This window comes from Porites lutea, chromosome 3, assembly GCF_958299795.1.
Source record: "Porites lutea chromosome 3, jaPorLute2.1, whole genome shotgun sequence".
Taxonomy (NCBI): Eukaryota; Metazoa; Cnidaria; class Anthozoa; order Scleractinia; family Poritidae; genus Porites; species Porites lutea.
Genome location: NC_133203.1, coordinates 50,443,260 through 50,465,627, shown reverse-complemented (window position 1 = coordinate 50,465,627; position 22,368 = coordinate 50,443,260). Strand labels below are relative to the sequence as shown.

Genomic DNA, 22,368 nt, shown 5'->3' with positions numbered 1-22,368 from the left:
TCCGGTTGAGTTTTGATTTGGGCGAAATCAGGATTTTTTGTCGTTACTTTTATTGCCGTTGGCCGGAGGACCAAAAGCTGGGAAGCGCTTTGATGCCGATTGAAGGCTTATTTCTTCTGCCAGCTTCCCTACAAGCCAATGAATTGTGAAAGGATTACGTATATATGAAACAGCAACAATAGAGACTGTAAGAAAGAAACTATTGAGACATGGATGTGACTGAGGAGATCTTGTGGAAGCTTTGTGAAGCAGAATGTTTTGCAACGACGCGTTTGTAAACTTTAAAATTAACCATCCTACGGCCGACAAAATAAAACAAACAGGCGCTACATGTTTAGAAAAACTAGTGCAATAAAATCATAATATATTTTTGGACTAACCTTTGCGATAATTCATAACGTTAAGATTGCATTTTTATTTATATCTTTCAAACGTTTGAGGCTAGAACGCGAGCAAATCAGGCAAATTTCACTGGACTTGGAGCGATTGACCTCTGACATGAGTTTCACATTAGAAAAGCTGTTTTTCAAACAAGCGGAACCAGATTTTGGGCTTGCGAGGCGGCCCCGCTAGCGAAAAAAATCGCAATGAGTCTTCGTGTAGCCTGCGTAGCAAGCGTTTCTGTACGGTTTAGGAGCAAAGAAAAAGGAACAAGAGTCAAAGACGGCGCGAAAAATGGCGCAAGAAAAGGACAGGGGAGGGGCTGGGAAAGAAAGGGAGGAAAGAAAAAAGGAAAGAAAGAAGGAAAGAAAGGTTTCCTTTTTTCCCCTCCCCCTCCCCCTCCCCATTCTTTAATTTTTTTGGTTCTCGTTTAATTTCTCGCGCGATCAAAACCGAAAATCCCCTTCCACGGTCTCTTTTTGCTCCGAAACCAAACGGAAACGTTTGCTACGCAGGCTAGTCTTCGTGCCGCGAGCCAAATTTTTAATAAGACGAAACACTTCTTCGAAAGTCTAAAATATTACTTGAGAATGTAAACAACAAATCTCCGTCGGCGGTGAGGTCCGGAAGGAAATCTTGTCGAGTCAACATGACAGTTCTATTGTCATTGAAGAAAACACAGATGACGCTCGCGCGTGCGCACAGTCGTGACACTGTTACTTTAACCGGGTTAGTTTTTGAAAAACCCGGTAAAAAATTCTTTAGAGCGTAACCTGGTTAAAAGAGTTTAACCAGGTTAACTTATATCAGCGGCCGGACTCAATTTAGAATTTCACAAAGTCATTCAATGTCGCGCGGTTTTTTGTTTCTTCTTCCGCTCGCTAGAGTCACTCGTAACACTCGCCTATGAGTGACTGACAAAATTTGACCCCGTATTACCGAGAAAAAGAGGTCGACTTCTTAAAAGTCTTAACTCATTTGTGTTACTAAGAAAGAAATACTGAACTTGGAGCGAAATAACAATTTCAAAACTGTGCTTACGTGCATGGTAAAGCCAAAATTTGGATCATTCTCAAGCGTAGGTGGAGATGAAGGTTAACCTACGTTAAACTACCTCGCGAGGTGGTTTAAAAAAACCAAACCTGGTTAAGAAAATCTTTTGTTCTGCCTTGATTTGCATAACCCGGTTAGAACTCGGTTAAGACTGTAGAAAACCCGGCCGCACTCGCAGTTTTTTTAAACGAGTTGACTTTAATTAGTTAATTGGAAATAACTCGGTAAAGTCCCCAAGTGCGGCCGGAGCCAAACCTTCTGGGTTTACCAGTAATTGTGACAGCCGTTAAAGTTATATTTATTTATTCATTGACAAACTAGTAATCAAAAAGTAATAAACGTGAAATAAACTCACTCTTCTCCGTTTTTACGCGTCAAAACACCCAGCCCGTGTTTGAGGTTGCATTTCCATTGTCCCGTGTACACGTCGCCATTTTGATAGAGATACGTTCCTTCTCCGTGTCTGACACCAAGAAATGTTTGTCCTTCGTAACGCCTTACACGTTCAAAATCAGTCCCTCCAGAGACGCACAGGCCCATTTGTAAATGCTGTTGCTCTTTTTGACCTCCTTGTTTCTTTGCTTGGTTTTTCTTTTGAGGTGAGGCTACTTCCGCGTCGACTGCAAAACAGTCCGTATTTTTGCGTATTCAAGTACGCGCGAGCAGTCCAACAAAAGGTCTGGAACGAGGCTGAAAACAGAGAGCAAGACTGGGGAGAGACGCTAAAAGTATACGGACTGTCCGTTATACGTTATATTTGTTCGAATTTAAATTAGGAATAGTCTATTTTGTTTTGTATTGTCGAGAGTTTTTAACATGAGCCTCTGACTCGGAAGATTGAGTAATCACTTCCTAAGTCTTCGACATTAAATAAATTATATCCTATCCTATCCTATCCTATCCTAGTAGTAAATGTGACTTTTAAAGTCCAAGTTACGTATGAATTAAAAACAAAGAAGCGTCATTTTTAGATGATTTAGAAGGGAAAAGGGAATGAATCATATTTTCTCCAAAAAAGAATCCTACAAAGGGTTGCACTTGAAAAAAAATTCCCTCATAGCCAATCGGCCATAAAAAATTCTTGCGTGGACGTAAAAATCCTCCACCCTTTTAATAACCCCCTCCCATCACTTTTCTAATGGTCCGTCCCGATAAATGGCAAATAGCCGAAATTTCGGTGTGCTGAAATGCAAAATATGGTTAGCCGTTTCCTCACGGTTCTCGGGGGTTGGTCAGCTGGAAAATAATGCAAGTAAAACTATTATCCTTTTAATTCGCAGTAATGTTGCCTGCGTGCAGACGTGTAACTATTTCCTAAGAGACGTCTGCACGCAGGTAACTGTAATGCTCTTGACTTAATGTTTAACGATTTATCTTGGAAACTGTTCTGGCGCTCCTTGTCCTTCTTGAATTGAAAAAAGATAAAAATGTACAATTATTTGTTAAGCTGCATTCATTATTATGCCGTGTGGCAGCTTAGATTCAATAATAAAATGCAATCATCCCTAAATAGGTTAAATTTGGAGACTAGCAAAGAACAAGCCCAAGTGAAAAGAGGACAAACAAAGAAAAAGCCAACAAAAAGCCGGATGATAGCTACACATCTGGTGCTAAAATATATAGAATGGCCTGATCAGTTTTACTTTTAGCACCAAGCCTACCTCTGAAGAAAGGTCCACATATACAGCTATATAGTCGGAAAAGAGGAGGTAGTCGGAAAAAGTGCACGCGGCAATCCCGAAAAGTATTGTGGTTGGTTTTGAGTTCACTCTTCTTCAAAGAAATTTGAAAGAATGGCACGAGAGGCCATGGGCGTATGTTTGTGAGTGCTAAAGGAAAACAACAAAAGTAGGTTTGACAGCAAAAGTGTCAGGGAACACTAGTGTATTGATCATATCCCATATTACCTTTCGGGATTGTCGCGTGCACATTTTTGACGACAACCTTTCTCGAAATAGCTTTATGTACATAACATTCAGTGAAATACAAATCTCTCCAAAAAAGGGAGATGGAAGTTAATTCACTTTTTTTAATTACTAAGACCAAATTACCAGCTAGAGTATTGCATCAGTATTCATCAAGAGAAGAAAAAAATGAACATAATATTCGTTATGCATCGGTTCAAAACTTTTCTTGGTTAAAGTTTATTTTCTTTACCAGGGAATGGAAAGGACTATGAAAATGAGTTTTTACAAAACTAAAGAAATATAATTTGAGATGTGCCTTTTTGCCTACTCCTCGGAAAGCTTCAGGTTCCGTACTGAAAACCATGTGGTCTTTTGACTCAAACATAAGCGTATTCTCAACCAGCTACCGATTGTAGTTTATCAGAAGGAAAGCTTTCGACAGACATTGTAGTCCTCGTCCGATATGCATAAATGACACCGCAATCGCAAGAAGTTTCTATCCTAAGAAACTCCATCCTTGATGTAAATCAAAAAAGGACCGAAAGGCTTTTTAAAGATTTCCTGCCAACGTGATGGGAATTTACATAATTGAACCGTGCTCGACAAGTAGTCAAGTATATCATTCTGATTACAGCGCAACTATAGGACTATAAAGCCAACAAACTGACTATTTCTAGACTGATCATTTTCACTCCTTCTAAGCTGCGAAAATTGATTGATGAGATACCGTATGATAATGATGACAATGATGATGATGATTATAAGGATGAAAACAATCCGTGACGTTATAAAAGCAGGATGAAAGTAAAGGTGACAAGGAGTATATAGATAGAGCTGGTTACTGTATAAATTAAAGGACATTGCTGTTTAGTGCATGAATAATGAAAACATCCTTTATTGAACTAGAAATTGTGTGGTGGTTTATCAAAAAATGCTACAAATACTTAATCTTTCAATGGCATCTAAAAAATTGGCATCCCTCCTTCCTGCCTTCAGAAATTTTTACCATCTCCCTTTTTTCCGCTTCAAAAAATTTTTAGACCGCCCCAAAAGATCCTCTGCCCCCCACCCCCTTGGTATATATAATGAATGCATTGCTGATTGCTATAAAATTTAAAAAGTAGCCAGGGGATCACATTCATAGTAGCCGTGGGAGATCCCCGGCCCCCGGCATGTTGCATGAAAACCTAGCTAAGGATGTGTAAGGCTTGTTTCAAACGTTGTGCTACTGCCGTGCTAAGCTGGCTCGACTATAGCTCGACTGGAGCACGACACTAGCACGACTTGGTTTCAGACGTCGAATTTAATTCAGTCGAATACAACGCCTCTTGCCGAAAACAAAACACAAAAATAAAGAAACGGTTTAGCAAACTTTCAAATGTATTCTAATGTATTTATAATTCATGAATCGAGTTCGGCACGGCGGTAGCACGACGTTAGAAACCAAGTCGAGCTACTGCCGTGTATAGTAGCACGCCAAGGCTTGCCGCGCGTGCTACACGGTAGTAGCACGACTTGGTTTCAAACGTCGCGCTACTGCCGAGCTAAAGTCGAATTTAATTCGATCAATTGAGTTCGGCACGGCAGTAGCACGACGTTTGAAACGGGCCTAAAACAGTTAGTTAATGTAAGAATCCTTTTACTCCTCTGATTCTTCTCCTTCTGGAGAGTTATCTATGTGATCGCAATTACCGGGTGAAGATTGGGGACCTTGTCAGTTCAAGTAGGACTGTTAACCGAGGCTGTCCACAGGGATCCGCTCTAGGTCCCTTACTTTGGAATATATTCCAGAACGATTTGTCGTACTGTGTAACAACTTGTCTATGTACGCGGACGATCATCAGAACTATCACACAGGACGGGATCAGTCCTCTGTTATGTTAATGCTAAAGGAAAGTGCACAGCAAGCCACTAATTGGTACAACTCAAATCTTCTAGCCGGGAACTTGAAGAAATATCAAACCATGAACATCGGACAGGGCCAAAGCGATAATAACACCACTCAAGTGATCAGATTAAACAATCATGATATTAGCATAACTGACTCTCTCAAATTGTTGGGTGTCACAATAGATTCTAAGCTGAATTTTTCAGAGCACATGAACATGATCTGTAAAATTGCCGGTCAGAAAATTGGTGTCCGTATGAGACTTAGAAACTTGATTCCGACAAACTCTAAACTTATGCTTTTTAAAACAGCAATATTGCCGCACCTTACATATTGCCACCTTGTGTGGCACTTTTGCCGAGCCAGTGATTCTCGTAAAATCGAGCGGATGCAAGAAAGGGGCCAGCGTGCCGTTTTTAGGAACAATGTTAGCTACCCTGAACTTCTAAAAAGAGCAGAACTGCCAAAACTACAGAACAGGAGACTTCAAGACATTTGTGTTTTAATGTATAAAGCCAAGAACAATCAATGTCCCCCTTATATCAGTGACATTTTTATTAAGCATAGATCCAAGTATAACTTAAGGCAGTCTTATTTCTCCGCTGCCAGGTACAACACGGTAACATATGGCAAGCACTCCCTCCGCCACTTGGGGCCCAATCTCTGGGGAAAATTATCCCCAGACTTGAGAGAATTTACCAACTTAAAATGTTTCAAAAACAAAGCACGTACATTAGATATAGTTACACTAATAGATAATGGATGCAAGTGTTGTCATCTCTGCAATTCATAGACATATTTGTCATACTGTAAATATTGTTAATGTCATTAATTTTTTTCACCTGCGCTTATATGTAAATATTTTTTACTTTAACCCCTAATTAGCATAGGTTTTTAACCTAAGCTAAGAGGCTTCTTTAGACACCTTAATAAATTTTCATCACCATCATCATCACCATCATCATCACAACAATAGGGCCATTTATACGAGGAAAAATAAGACGCGTCTTACATGGGACGCGCCTTAAATAAGACGCGAACTTTCCGCATAAACGGCACATTTCATCTAAAATAAGACGCGTCTTATTTTAGAACAGCCCTTAACACCTGTTCTTAGATAAGACGCGTCTTAGCTAAGACGAGAAAAAACTTCGTATAAATGACCTTCGCGTCTTAAATAAGACGCGAACGCATAGTACGCATGCGTTAATTTTTGGCGCGCTACGTTGGATTGGAGTTGCTACGGGCAACATTCACATGAAAACGAGTCAAGAACAGAAATAAGACGCGAACCATTCATACGAGCTGCTCTCGTCTTAGATAAGACATGCTCGTATAAATGGTACAGTTCACGTCTTATTTTTCCTCGTATAAATGGCCCTAATGAGCGTCCTTTGCTCTCTTTTTCGCGATTGAACCAGCAAAAGCGCGACCAAGCCGTAGGATCAGGGCGGATAAAGGTTGGGCGGTGAAACGAGCGCTCCGCTCTTCATTTAATGTGTGATGCGGAGTAGGACTGGAAGGAGCGCTCTTTCCGCGCTTCCGGTGCGCTTGAAGGCCGGCGAAATTTTTCTTTTTGCGAACCGGAAATCCTATTTTCTTTCTGTAATTTCAGGGTACAATGTTAAATAGATAAATTCGTTTCATAATATTATCAATAAACAGTTTCATATGTTTGTGTCTGTACGTCTATAAGTTAAACTTGTTTGTGGTATAATGCCAAAATTTGAGTTTAATTTGAAAGTGTTGAATACCTCCTCCTTCCACTAAATATCACCTAATCGTCTTTGGCCGTTTCGTTTGCAAAAGCTTAACACTTCTTAACCTCAATTTTTACATATGTTAAAGGGGGATAAATTTTGTATAACACAACAAAAAATTAGATTGATATATATTGATATAGTGGCGTTGTACTTCTTCAAACTTTGCTTCTCGGGTGCAACGCGCCATGGCGATTCGCGCAATGCGTTGCAAATCCGGCAACCGCATATAAACAAAATTTATTGAGGTTAGTTGTAAGGTTTTTCCTCCGTTTTTCTCTCTAAAACAAAACAAGGTAAACAGTGAAAACTGAGGGGAAACTAATTTTGAAGTTTCGAAGAAAAAGAAAGACGTATGAGATGTTTTTTTCAAAATTAAAAAGAAGGATGATGGTGATTGAAATTAGCATAATTTCACCTTGCACGAGCTGCACGCATTTATAAAATATACGTCATCTAGTTATGAAACACGATCTGCTGTCTTTTAGTTTTGCCATGGATGACATAGATGAGATTTTCCTTCGTGCTTTAGACAATACTTAGTTGCTTTTGTTTTGGAATAACATCGACATTGGCGAGTAGCAGAACGAAAATATAATTCAGTGGTAGAGTCATGGAAGTAATAAAAGAAACCCTTTGAAAGAAATATTCGTCTACTCCAACTAAACCTCCCGCAAAAAATAGCAACATTTGCCTCTCGGAGACAGCGTACCAGCACAAAGGAACGAGGAAGAAGTGCAAGAAAACAAATTATCGAGGCGCCATAATTCAGTGACAGCGGCAGTGTCTTATGCACAAACCACATCGCAAGAACACCGCGGCAAAACGCAATGCGCATGAGCACAAAATTTAATATCCGGTCAGCTTTTTATTTCCGGTCTAGTATATAAACCAATAGCGTAAGCATAACTTTGCCGTCGCGCCAAGTTTAAAAGCAAAAAGGGCGAAACAGACAAAAAAGGGGGCCAAAAAAATCACTTCATTCGAAAGCTTATATATTTTTCTATTCTCAAACTTTTGCACCACATGGTTATCTGTTTGCACCAACGGTGAAAATGATGTTTGAAGTTTGCAGGTCGCGAGCGCTCGACAAGACGAATTTGTTTTTACTGACTTTCTTGCATGCTACTGGTTTGGCATAAGTTAATTTGGGAGAAGGCGACAACTAAGAAAAGAATAACAATACTTATGAAAGAAACCAAAATAAAGACGTCATCATTATCATAAAAAACACTAAAACCAGGAAATAAAATTTTAGTCCGTTCAATAATTTGTTTTATTATCAGAGAAAACAAGAACTCAAAACAAAAGATGGGCGGGATTTAATAACAACTTTGACTTTGATGACTGCAGTCACCGAGAAACTAAACATGCCTATAAATGACTTTCATTCAAGAAAATGCCTATTTAATTCTTTGACATGGTTGTTCTTTTGTTGAAGACTTCAATAATTTCAGACTGTGCGGCTCGGCTGCATCTCATGCAAACACGAAACTTCTAGCTGCTAAATACATGGCATGAAAAGTTCGACTTCTAAAAGCCACTGAACCAGCTTTCGCTCTCTGATTCTGAGAATGAAAAAATAAATAAATAGAGTTGTCAACTTGCTGCCAACCGGCTCAACAGTATAATTAAGCTTATGTTTCATGGCAATCAACCCAGAAGAGTTTCGTTTTAAAACACGGTAAAACCCACTGGTAAACAAAACTACAAAGAGATTGTGTGTTGTCGTTTTCCAAATAAAGTTTGAATCGGCTTTAACACATGTAGACTGAGAAACTGAAGAACTGAAAATTAGAACTACAATACACAAGCTTGCAATGATAACGTTTTAATTTTATGTCTTAGTTTCAGCCAGGTTAAGTGAAAAATAACAGTCAAAAACTTTATTTTCGTGAATGAAAATCAGTTTACCTGACGCTCTAGCCAAAATTACACACTGAGTTATTATCATCTTACCTTTTCTGAATCTAATCGACTAATTGTTTCGGTGATCTGTGCCTGGTTATCCATAAAAGTAATTTCAATAACAATAAAATAGTCAAAAACACGAGCAGCATGAAGCATAACAATTTAACCCCAAGCTGCACACAGAATGAAGCCGAGCGCGCGGGAGACTTTGATCTGACTGAAAAGTGTGACTGAAAAAGAGACCGGAAATGCTCAACCTGGCGCATGCGTAGACGTTTTGCCGCGGTGTTCATCGCAAGCCCCTACCGAAGTCGAAAACAAGCAACATTTCTAAACATAGTCCCAGTCCACTGCATCACACCTTTTTGCTCGGACGCGCTCGTTTCACCGCCCTACCTTTATCCGCCCTGGTAGGATACAGGAGACTGCCACTCACTGAATTGACCAATCACAGATCGTGTGCTACTTTGTAATTTGAGCTTATTTTCATAATTATTTTCGTACAAAATTTATTAGTCATGGGATTGTATATTCTGTCAGTCTGAGATCGACGTTCGAGTGTTGGTCGACTCAGAGGCGTTGAATAGAGGTTGAACTCTTCTTCAATAATACTTTAAAAGCCAAATTCTTCATTCTTCTATAAAGTAGTACAGCACACTGACATGGAACGAGAAACAAAAGCCTCTCGGCCTTTCGTCTTCATTCTAAGTGTTGGCGCCATTCAAGTCTTGGGGATTGCTGCAATCGTAATGACAGCCGTGTGGATGGCGAAGTACCTTGGTGGGTTTGCATGGGACGGTTCAAGCCAGGAGTTTAACTATCATCCTTTACTAATGGTTACAAGTATGGTCTTCCTATTCAGCGAAGGTACGATCGAACTAATATATTTAATATTTTAGCAGTATACAATGGCGCTCATTATGCAACACCTGTTTTCAAACAACAAAATTTAACTTAGAGCTAAAAATAATAAGGGCATTCGATTGCTTTCTTAGTATTTTATTTGACTCTTGATCCCAAAATGCTCTGTCATTGTGAAGTGCGGTTCACAAAGCAAGGGAGAAAATGACTGAAACCAAATTTCAAAATCAAATTCGAAAGATCCGATTTTTTTTAAACAACTGGGAGATACGGAAGGGCCCGAAATATTTGATTAATTTGTCGCCCTGGCTTGTCAAAATCGCCAATCAGTCGACATCCTGACAGAGCGCTATTTCTGCCCTCAGATGTTTGTGCTTACATGTTTAGAAAACCTTCACATATCTTAGGTAACTTTCCAGCTAGTTTCCATTTTTCATCTGCTCCTTCCACAGGGCACCCAGAATCACAAAAGCCTACTGGAAGCCAAATTATAAGGATTTGTATGGGACTTTGTCTAAGATCGATAAAATGGTTACAGTGCGACCTGGAAAAATCAAAATACCCTCGGCAGGGATAGACAGGGGAAAATCAACCGATACAAAACCAGATTCGCAGGGTTGCCTAGGGAAGGCTTTTGCTCATTTTTACAAAGAAGTGGCAGGAGAATTACGGGTCCCTATCGAGGGGATTTTGAATGTCTGGCATGGCTACCAAGCCAAGAACAATGCCATCGGTAGTTCACTGCGAAGAAGAGAGGTTCAACAGAAGCGCTAAGTTCAATTTTTTTCGGTACATTTCTTGTCCTCTTGAGGCCATGGCTTGATGTTTGGAACTAAACTGACATTTTCAAGGAAGAAAAATCTTCAGTCTATGCTCAAGCGTACTGAGTTCGAAATTAACCCCTTGGAAAGTGATTTTTTATCGTCCAATCCCCCTTCCCTCTGGAATTTCCAATTCTCTCTGTGGTGGGGGTATGAATATTTTCAGGAGCCACACAATATTGGTTTTTGAGGTTGAGGTCTCAAAATGGCCTAATTTTTAACCTGAAAGTCGCTAACATCAACTTCCCTTGGGTTCTCAAGCGAAGCTGTGTGGAGAAAAATTGACAATTCCCATCAGCAGAACAACTCTTTTTCTTTCACTAGAAGATAGTTTCAGGGAAATAGTAAGACTCGTCAAACTGAAATAATTCAAAAACAAGGAATAGGTTTTCACGATAACGAAAACGTAAGGTTGTCACTCATTTTGACGGTAGTATTTAACATGTGGTATAACTCCAAATTCTCTTCATCCTGTTTAAATCACACATTAGACATTGGGCATTGGCTTGAAAGCATTGGAGTCCGACAAATTTTAGTGAAGCGGGACCGAAATAGCTTATTATTTTAATGGCTGCGAGTTTCCTTGTTTTGTAATGTAACCAAGCAAAATATCTTCTTGTTTCCTTATCCATAGTGAATTACCATTGTCAAGTCCTTTTATCTCCGTAAAAAGTAAGTACTAGAATTCTAGCGCGATGGAGTTTTTCTTCCTCAAAACATATCCATCAAAATGTATAAACCGATAGTTGCGTTACTACTGACGGTGACTTTGTGACTGACATATTGAATGCACGGACTTTCTTCAAACGTACGTTACGTCAATGGCACTCATGAAACAGATCGTAACGTAGAGTTGCGAACTAGTGGAGTTTGGTGTTTCAAAATGGCTAAAATTGACCCAAATTGACTTCTGTTCCTCACTCCTTGATTAGAAAAGCAACTATGAAATGGGAAAACGTACAAGAAGTAAGAAGAAGTAGCACTTTAATAGGGTTCAAATATCTACTTTTGTGTGTTCAAAATAATTGGAAGTGTTTACACAATCACCATTGGCCCCTACCATAAAATTTCCTGAATTTCAATGCTGTCTTACAGAGATTTCCTTCACGAAACCAAGCCAATTCCCAGTTGTCTTTTAGATGAATGTCTAAATGTGTGATTTAACTAGAAGGAAGACAATTTGGAGCTATACCACATGTTAAATTTTGCTGTCGAAAATGACTAATAAACTTAAGTTTTTGTTATCGTGAAAACCTAGTCCTCATTTTAAGAATTATTTCAGTTCAACGTGTTTTGCTATTTCCCTAAACGTATCTTCTAGTGAAAGATATAGAGTTGTTATGTTGATGGGAAGTGTCCAAATTTCTCAGTGCGGCTTTGTTTGCGAACATGATGAAAGTTGATGTTAGCGAATTTCAGGTTAAAAATTAGACCATTCTGAGACTCTGAAGCCTAAAACCGGTATTCTAATTTTTCTCGCAAATAAAAGGCCTTTGGTGGGAACAATTTACATCAGGTTTCTTATCTACCTAAAAGCTATTTATGGACAAAAAACGAAATAAATCTTTCAACTCTTGCCACGTAATCAAGATTTTGCTCGATTTTTCCTGACCGTCGCTCTTAAATCTTTAGTGTTGCATGACCTTTTTGGTCACTTTTTATCAAACAAGTTGTTGTTTTCATTTTTATACAAATAAAGCCTTGAGCATCTTTTAAACAATAAATTGAGGCCTGGTAACTGTGCTAACTAGTAGGGTGCAAGAATGGTAGAGCACCATAGCACTTAAACACAGAGGCCATGGGTTCAAATCCCATTGAAGTCCCGAAAAAATTTTTCTGGTTTATTTGCAATTGCTTAAATTGCAATTACCACTGCCAGGATCATATCTTCATTTAAAATTTGTATTTCCGCAGTTCACATTATCTTCTGAAAAAAGCTTTGTTAATGCTTTAGAACATGCCAGAAAGAAACCTCTGCTAGCAGGGTAATGCTAAGATTATAGTTTTCAAAATTTGACTTGTTTGGGTTAAAAGTGACACGGTCCCCTTGACTTCTCTCTTCACTTCTTCTTTCAAATTCTTTTAAAATCAAGGAGGGAAAAGAAATTGACTGATATTACTCATTCGGTCACAGTTTGAAAGGTGTCTCCCCTTGTACAGGTTAGGTGTCAATTTTGTCTGTAACCCTTAAAACTGTTGAATTGGGATCTACTTGGATGGTCAGGGGCTAGCTCAATTGTAAACTGGGTAACAATCAGCCAGTCTCTGCTCCCCGACTAGTTCAGTGGGGAAAGGGCCAGTCTGCCGAGCAGGAGGTCGTGGGTTCAAACTTCATCCAGACCAACAACTAGGGTCTTTAATCCTTTAAGTCCTGAGAGTGATCAGCATCAAATTTCTCTTTGTAATATCAATGCTTTGTAAAACAGAGAGGTCATGGGAATTACGGACTTGATCACACAAGATGAATTTACTTGATATTTGATCAACTTCTCTCCACTACTTCTGTAGGAAATGAATTAGGGCAACAAATGAGAATTTAAATTTTGATCTTAGGGGTTTAAAGGGTTAAATTACTGCTGCTGGTTAATTAACACCTTGTATCAGTTCAAATGATCACATCATTGGGTGGTGACATTAAGCCAGGAGCCTTAATGTCTCCTTGACCCTTCTTTCCTTAGTCAAGCCTCACTCAGGGTTCACAAATATGCCAAAATTGTTTAGATGACTCCGGCGAGCTTACAGAGGGAGTCACTTCAACTCGAGAAATTTTCGGTAACAAACAGGGAGCCACTTCGACTCCAGAAATTTTCGGTAACAAACAGAGTTTTGTCTTTACCTTTTTCGCAACAAATACAATTTACGTTAATGTAAACGTTGCAAACCTTAATTAACTCATCAAAATTAAGAAATTATACTGCACGACAAAACAGGAAGAGGGTAAATTACGATCAAAGTTTACTTGATGACCGCCATCATGGATTTGAGCTTTCCAGGTCAACAGACCGCCACAGCTATTTCATGTATCCCTCACGATAGTGTATACATGCCAGGACCGCGTACTGGAAAGTGTAAAAATGGCTTTTTTCGTTGTGATACTTGACTGCAAATATTCCAAAATGACTCCAAAATTTGTGAAGCAGAAGTCACACTGACTCCACTCATCAATAAAATTTGCAAACCCTGCTCACTACTGGATAAAAAGAGTAGGCAGGAGTTTCCCAGGTGGTGTGGTATACCTTTCACTCATCATTCATCTTGGGCTGGGTGGGGGCAGTTAACTCATAAATGAACTGATAGCAGCTGCTAGTGGCACCCTTGTATGCTGATGTCCAAGCTTACTGTTAACATGGTGATATATAATGTAAAGAGGACACGTCTGTTGTCCTCTCATCCACAACATTTCATTTCATCTCATTCATTTCAGTCAATTAATCAAACGTCTCCTAGTCAGTAGTCTGTAATAGTTGTATTGTACTATTTCTAAATATATTGACATAATTTAGGATTTTCTTGATGTTTGATTTAGGGAAATTCATGAAAAAGAAAGAATGAAAAATAATAAGTAATGTTATAATAATAAAACTTAATTGTATGATCCCTCTGGAACTGTTTCTGTGTTCTTTTGCTCCTGCTATTTCTTCTTATTTTAACTCATTGTACATATTTTTCAGCCATAATTGTTTACCGAGTCTTCCGGCATGAAAACAAGTTTGTTGTAAAGTTGGTCCATTTTGGTCTGCAGCTGGTTGCCTTTTGTGTTGCTGTTGTTGGTTTGAAAGCAGCCTTTGATTATCACAACGCTAATAATATTAACAACCTCTACAGTTTGCACAGTTGGTGTGGCTTGATTACCATCATTTTGTTTACCACCCAGGTGAGTTTCAGGAGGGTAATGATACATTGGTGCAATGAACTAGCATCCCATTCAGGAGGGGGGAGGGGTGGTAGCAAAACAGTATTAAAAAACCCGTGAGTAATAACCTGCAATTTCAGAGTTCGCTTAAACAGGTTCTTACATAAATTGTAAGCACAAATTTAGGGGGTTCTTAAATGTCGACTTATCTCATTTGTCCAAATGTACAGAATTTTTCATAGGTTTTAGAAAATAAGAACCTGTTTCAAATTTTAAGCTTAACAGGTTCTTGTATCAGGGTTTGCAAATTTTATTGCTGCGTGGAGTCAGTGTGACTTCTGCTTCACAAATTTTGGAGTCATTTTGGAATATTTGGGGTGAAGTATCATAACGAAAAAAGCCATTTTCAGACTTTCCGGCACGTGGTCCAGCATGTATACACTATCGTGAGCGATACACAAAGTAGCTGTGGCGGTCCACTGACCTGGAAAGCTCAAATCCGTGATGGCGGTCATCGAGTAAACTTTGATCGTAATTTACCCTTTTCCTGTTTTAATTTTGATGATTTAATTAAGGTTTACAACGTTTACAATTAACGTTAATTGTATTTGTTGCGAAAAAGGTAAGGACAAAACTGTGTTTGTTACCGAAAATTTCTGGAGTCGAAGTGGCTCCCTGTTTGTTACCAAAAATTTCTTGAGTTGAAGTGACTCCCTCTGTGACCTCAATGGAGTCATCTGAACAATTTTGGCGTATTTGCGAACCCTGTGTATAAAGGGGCCTGACTGGCAATTTTTAGCCTTTAGAACAGGTTCTTGAAAACCAGGTTCTTGCTCGAGGGTTTTTACAGTATAAGAAATAATATGTGTAATATATCTTGAAATAATTATTATGATTATAGGGAAAATGGTTATTAAGCATGCTAAAATATGGTTGGCTATACCATTTGAAGTTTTGGCAAAACTGTCTTCGTCTGGGATCACAAGAAGCAGAATATATTATAATTTGAAAGGAAGTTTATAACTGTAATTTATGTAAACATAAATTACTGAAACTACATGTAAGGAAGACAAACTGGTATATGTCAGAGCTGTGTATGACCAACATGAACATATTAAGACAAACTTTTAATGCCAATAGTGATGTCAGATCGACAACAGTTTTCCACAGACTCTAATCTTATCAACCATAGAAATGACGTCAAAATGTTCAAAACTCAAGTGGAACCATGAGCTGCAGGTGAGTGGTTTAACTGCAAAGTTTTGAACATTTTGAACATTTATTTGTTGGAACATTTCCATTGAAGTATTTCTTCAAAAATTGCGCAGCATTTAGGAGAAAAACAAATTGCACCATCATCAGGTCATTTCTATTGTCAGCTACTCTTGTCAAACTTAGCTCTTGACCAATCAGTGCATGAAAACTCACTCAGTTTATGGTTAAATGTTATATATTTCCATTTTACTCTTTATACAGCTTGTTTTTGGTTTTGTGAGTTTTCTGTTTCCTACACTGCCTGATGGTCCCCGTGCAACATACCTGTCAGTGCATGTCTTCTTTGGTATATTTATTTTTGCACTTGCTATTGGAACCGTTCTCTTGGGAATCAATGAAAAACTTTTCTTCACAGGGTAAGTCTCCTTCTTTGTTTTTACGGAACCTCTTGTTTAATCTACATAGTTGTACAGGGGTAAGCTAAATGTAGCCTGAGAAAACAGCCGTCATTTGGCGATGTTACCATTGGTTTCCCCACCAAATGACGTCTGAGAAACAAGTGCAGCAATTCCATACTGATGATGCGTCATTACCCAGATCTGGGTAGTGCTTCTGATTGGTTGTGCCGCATGGGAAATTTATTTCAGCCAATCAGAAGCACTACCCAGATCTGGGTAGAGACGCATCATCAGTATGGAATTTCTGCGCTCATTTCCAGGTGTCATTTGGCGGAGAAAACAGTGATAGCATAGGAGACCGTAGGGCTGCTTCTTGCGAATCATTTATGCATACTTTAAGACCATCCAACCCTGTGTTTGGTCTTGCCATGAGTAGCAAAGGAACCCACTCATCTTCTAGTGTATTACGAAGCTGCCGGAACTATAATAACAAAATGTGTAAGACAAAAAGATTCTCAGAATTTGTATCTGTGAAATATTTAGATTTTTTGTCATAAGATAAATGTTAATTATGTGTAATTTGCGTACGATCCTGTTACCCAGCTCTTAGCTGCAAAGGGTTCTGAATAAACAACTCTACTCTACTCTAAATGTCGGCTGTTTTCTCAGGCTACTCAGCTAATGCAGTACTGGAAAGAACATAGTTTTGATAGTTGCCTTAGGTTTCACTAGTCTCCTGTGGCTCGGTGGCAGAGCATCTGGACTAGTAACCCCTAAGGTCATATATTGCAGGTTTAACTCTTATTGGGGGTATACTCAATTTTTTTTCTTCTGAGCCACCTGTGTTACTGAATAAGAAAACATCTTCCTCAATTTTTTTCCTACTTGATATAAGGATGTGTCCTTCCAAACATGTTTGTTAATAGACATTACATTTTGGTTGCTCTTTAATAAACATAAATACATGTAATTTGCATAGAAGCATAATTAAAATAATCAAAAACATATCAACCATATCCAACATTTGGAGTCAGATTGTGGAATCTAAGCTAGATTTGTAGTCCAACGAGTGCCGGACATTGAGGTGCCATAGAATGTGATTCAAACTTGTAACCCTAGGACAGCCTTCTACTGCTTCTGGCATTTTCTTCTCCAAGTTTACGCAATGATCCAGCAAATCTCTTCAGTTCACCAACTGTGAACATATTAAGTTCCTTACAGGCTTTGTACACTAGCACTTGCTCAATCGATCATTTAATGTACTCTGATTCATTTAATTGTTTCGTTTTTTTGCTTGTATTTTTTGTTTGTTTTCACTTTTTTTGTGTGTACCAGTTGTTAGTTGTTTGCGTATGTCAGCATTTAATTAATTAGTGCTTTCGAATATGTTTATAGTTTTTTTTTTTATTTAGTGTTTATCTTTAACTTTATAACATCAAAATTACCTGAGTGAGGTTACCTGCCAGGAAACATTAAATTAAGTTATAAGCATGTGACACCATTGCTTTTTCTCAGAGTATATGCCTCTCTGCCTGCTCAAGCTCAGCTGGGGAATGTACTAGGTCTGACTGTTATTGTTCTTGCTGGAATTGTTGTGTTTGTGGTGACGAATGATGCATTCAAAAGGGTCGACACAGAAGAGGGTGAACGAGTATCCCTGATCAACAATGGCAAAGAATGAATCATCAAAATCAATTTAATTGAATAAGTTGACAGTGTTTACTGATGATCTCACTATTAAGATTATCAATTTTAAAGTAAACTTACAGTAAAATTCCGAAAATAAGCCCCGGGGCTTATATTTTTCAAAGGCCCTTTTTGAGGGGCTTATTTTTGGAGTGGCTTATATTCGGAGGGGCTTATCTACGGAGGGAAATTTGCGTTTCATAATCGATTGGGCTAGCCATATAGTTGGAAGCAAATTTATTGTTTTTGCTTTGTTTTACTTTGTATTTGAGGGCAATTTTCCAAGTACAAGCCCCCAGGGGGCTTATATTTGGAGAGGCGATTTAACGGAGCGTTTTTTGCGTTACCGGTTTGGGGGGCTTATATTTGGAGGCGCTTATACGTGGAGGGGCTTATTTTCGGAATTTTACAGTATTTTCAGATGAAAAAGGTACTATCCAAACAACTTACCTGAGAAGTGGTCTGACTCTACATAATGATAATGTAGTCTAGTTATCTTGGGGTAGATTATTATACTTTGTTAGTATTACATTATTTTTAGTTTCATTTAGTACATAGCATTATTAGTTAATATCATGAGAATCACTATTAATAGTTAATATATTGTCATTCCACATTTATTTTTGGGGGGCAAAAATTGGCACCTAAAGAACTTGTCAGAGATATGAAGTTTCTCTTTCTTGATAAATTATATTTTTGTCATAACACCTTTCATTAGTGTAAAAGTAGTCAAGTTACATTAGTTTGTTTAGGTTATGGAAAATAACTGTACAATAATATAGTCTGAAAGCAAGCTCTCCATTTCTAGCGAGTTTGAGTGCCGCTCATGCATGACTCCTAGATTGACTTCCCCAAGTGAAGAGCCTGCTCACAGACTAACAATAAATATTAAATAATGCTGAAACAACTAGTTTACAAATGATTGTTAAGTTTCTAATTCTTAATTACTGAATGTGGTTGATTATGATATGGAAAATTATGCAGATCAAGGACTGAAGGTGTTCACAAACACCTTCCAGTATAACTCTCCATATCATGTAAAAGTTGAATTCAAGAACTATTTTATTAATTCAAAAAGGTTTTCAAGCTCAATTATTCCTTACGGCAGTCAAGCAAGGTCAAGGGTACCCCCAAGATTCCATTTATGTATCAGTTCTTTGAAAAATAAATTTACTCTGTATTCAGTCAGATTGAAAAATCTTTGCATGCTTTGAAGACTTTTATATCAAATTGAAGAAAACAGAGCTGGTAAAAATTCACGTCTATCTCACATGTGGATTAACTGATCGAATGCAGAGATGAATCTGAAATCTATACCAACGGATTCAACTTTCAAATAATAAATTTATTGATGGAACCTTTGGTGGTAATATCTGAAAAACTTAATTGACATTCATAATAGAAAAATGTCCAAATGTGGTCAGCACTAGCTAGTTATAAAAAATTAGCTGTTGGATTCAATCAGAGAATTCTTATTTAAATGTTGTCATAATATTTCTATTGTCATCAAAAATTATTTGTGACTATGATCTTTAATAGAAATCTTAAAGTAGCCTGTGTCTCTTATTCTCTTTGGTTCATGCAGATAAGGGTCTGCTTCTTTGAGAAGCAAAGAAAATTAATATGAGATGTCTGCACACAGGTCTTAACATAAATTATAATGGTGAACGTACAAAATTCTATGGTTGGTAACATGTTTCCTTTAGTCAGGTCATGGGATCAAAATTTTGTTGAAGGACTTCATTTAAGAATTACCTACAAGGATAATATTGTATTTTAAGCTGAATTACTTTTTGGAGGTATATCTCAGTCTCTAACGTTGGAGCTTATCTTTTCCTGACCAGCAGAATTATTGGAAAGGGAGGAAGTAATTTAAAACTTGAGAGGTAACCCTAGGTAGCTCATTTTTTTAATAAATGATAACTCAGTGAAGAGAAGTTAAAATCACTTTGTAGGGCACCCATTGTCATACACCAAACCTTTAACTTTGTGCAATCCACCGTTCATCATAAATATAGTTATTTTCAAATTGGTTTATTTATTTAAATTTAGTGACCATCAAATGTAAGCAATAAAAGCAAGGTAACGGGATCAAAACAAAGTAACGGAGTGGGGGAGGTGTGCTATATTATTTATGACTTTTCAAAAAGGGGGCCTTAATGGAGATAAGGGGAAGTTAAAAAGAGGCGCTACAGAACGTCTCTTACTACCAGTGACTATGTTCTAGTCATTAGAAACTATCATGAGAGTGGCCTCCGTCTTGAAGAGTTGCCGTATTTAGTCGAAGGAGCGCCTCAGCGCTAGTCAGATTTCTGGACTATTTTTTGGGATTTTTTTGCAGCACATTTTAATTTAACACTTTAATTTTGTTAACACAGTGCTATGAATTTTGCTTTCTTTTCCTTTGCTTGCGTGTTGATGAGGGATCAGAGCTGTGACATTAATTTGTTCAATAACTGTTGAGCCATATTAATCAACAGCTTTCCAAGCCAATGAAAACATTGCTAGTCTTCGTAGTTTTGTTTTACAGGAATCAATCAACTTTCGATATTGGGGGCACCTCCTGCAGGACCATGATTTGATGTCTGGAAAAATTAAGGGAGTCGACTCTAACAGCCAATGTTTATTCGGAGTTAATTTTATTACTGACTCAGTATGGGAAGGTGTCCACCAAAGATGAGTTGACTGTATTGAAACTTAGCAGGTTGCTTAAAATAAATATCACTAGTACATGTAGCTATAGGAATTGTTAACCACTGAAGGACTCACCTGTCGGTATTAATTATGATAGTGCCTTGTTATCCATCTGGCCTGAAGGAATATAGCCTGCGAGCAAGCTCTCCTATTTGGGCAGGTGAAACGAGTCTCGCGAAAACGCGCGAGCGAGCGGCGCGTTCTCGCGAGGCTCGCTTTGCTTGCTAAAATAGGAGAGCTTGCTCGCAGGCTGGAAGAAGTATAGGAGATTTGCTGCTCTCAGCTTAACCTGTGTGACAGGTGTTAAAAGGGAGATGGAATAGCGGGGTAAAGGGAACCCTTCCTCTCTCGCGCGAATTCGCTCTTCTTCCTCCTCCGTTGTTAACGCCTGTCACGCAGGCTATACTCAGCTTAACTTTCCGGCCAGAACTTGCACTCATGCCTAGAGCATGCTTTGTGTACTCTTAAAGATGAATAAAGGAAGAAATGGCACGAGATGATTTAAGTTAAGTCTACGTGTGAATCGTACCTGTTTGAGTAAAACTTACTAAGGTTAAACACGCGGCTGATAGGGTTAAATTGCAAAGGAGCTTGCCGGCAAATCATCCCTGATGTTGCACTCTTTTTTTAATATATATATAATAAGAACGTCCATTTTTCGTGGTGAGGCTGGACTATTCTAATTTTCTGGGCAGTTTCAGCCTGGAAATGTGAATATGGATGTTCTTAAATTTCTAGCGGAAATGTGATAACTTCTAAGCAACCTACAGATCTGATGACAGGACACCCGTTGTAGCATTCAGTGTATAGCATCACAAAGTTCAAGCACATGTTAAATACTTCTAAAGCCTCTAGGTCACGCCAACCTAACTCTGAGCCTCATGTATATGTTCTTAGCATGTTCTTAGGGACCCGATCGTTTATTACGCCCTTCGCTTGTATCCTCCTTTATGGTGTCAGTGTTTTACCCTTTTTTGCCGTAAACACTGTACCTTACCGATGACACTAGAGATACAGTAGATGGGTAAAATAAACAACTAATTACTGCATTTTCCTTCGTCTTTATTTACTGAGAATGTCCCGCAGAAAACGCAGGAGATAGCATTTCCGAGACCCCAGGCAGGGAGCCTTCGTCGCGCGAACTTTTATTCCCCTGCGTGCACCTTCAAAATCTCACGCTACGCTGCTGTGGCTGCTGACTACCGGTATCCAGGAGCCGATTCCTGCCTGCGGTATCTTACAGCTTATGAAATCAACGCCCAAGGATGAAAGAAGAGACTTGGACTAGAAGGGGTTGGGGGCTGCATTTTAAAAAGTGTTATTGCCAAGGAGGCGGCGGGGGGGGGGGGGGGGGGGGGGGGGGTACAATTATCTTATGTATTTTTTTTTGGGGGGGGTAAAGTTTTTATACACCACACTTTTCTGACCCCCCCCCCCCCTCCCCTCTGAGACGTATTACACGATCGGTCTCTTAATATTTTGGCAAATTTCATGCTGAACGTTCTTATAAAAGAAGGTTCTTTAAAAAAGAGGGTGGAACACATGATCCACAGGAAAATATTAAATAGAATGATTGCCTGATAAAAAGGAAAAAACAAGGTGATATTTATTGACTACAAGTAAACTCAAGAACGACCGTAATTAATTTGTTTTGATTGGAAAAATTATTGGGAAAAACGTTTTGATTATTCTAAGAGGCTGGAGGCAAGCAAGAGATCAGCTACACGGGTGGGTAAATTGGGCTGACCCACAACCCATAGACGGTAAATACAATGGACCACCCACCCTCCCTAGATTGAACTACAAATGTATGGTTTAAAAAACCGTTCAAAATTATTCTGGGGTATTTCCGACCTCGGAAATACAATTCACGGGGCCGGAAATGAGTAAGCGGGGTCGGTTTCTTTACTTGCCAATAACGGACCCGTAAACAGACTTAA

General features: G+C 38.6%; 1 protein-coding gene across 1 annotated transcript; it reads left to right on the top strand.

Moving 5' to 3' along the window:
* Positions 1 to 9,424: 9,424 nt before the first annotated feature.
* LOC140931388 (transmembrane ascorbate-dependent reductase CYB561-like) lies at positions 9,425 to 20,938 on the top strand. The gene is made up of 4 exons (XM_073381196.1): positions 9,425 to 9,767; positions 14,254 to 14,456; positions 15,912 to 16,066; positions 17,564 to 20,938. Exons 1-4 carry the CDS (start codon positions 9,563 to 9,565, stop codon positions 17,727 to 17,729), a joined length of 729 nt encoding a protein of 242 aa, XP_073237297.1. The 5' UTR covers positions 9,425 to 9,562; the 3' UTR covers positions 17,730 to 20,938.
* The last annotated feature ends 1,430 nt before the right edge of the window (positions 20,939 to 22,368 follow it).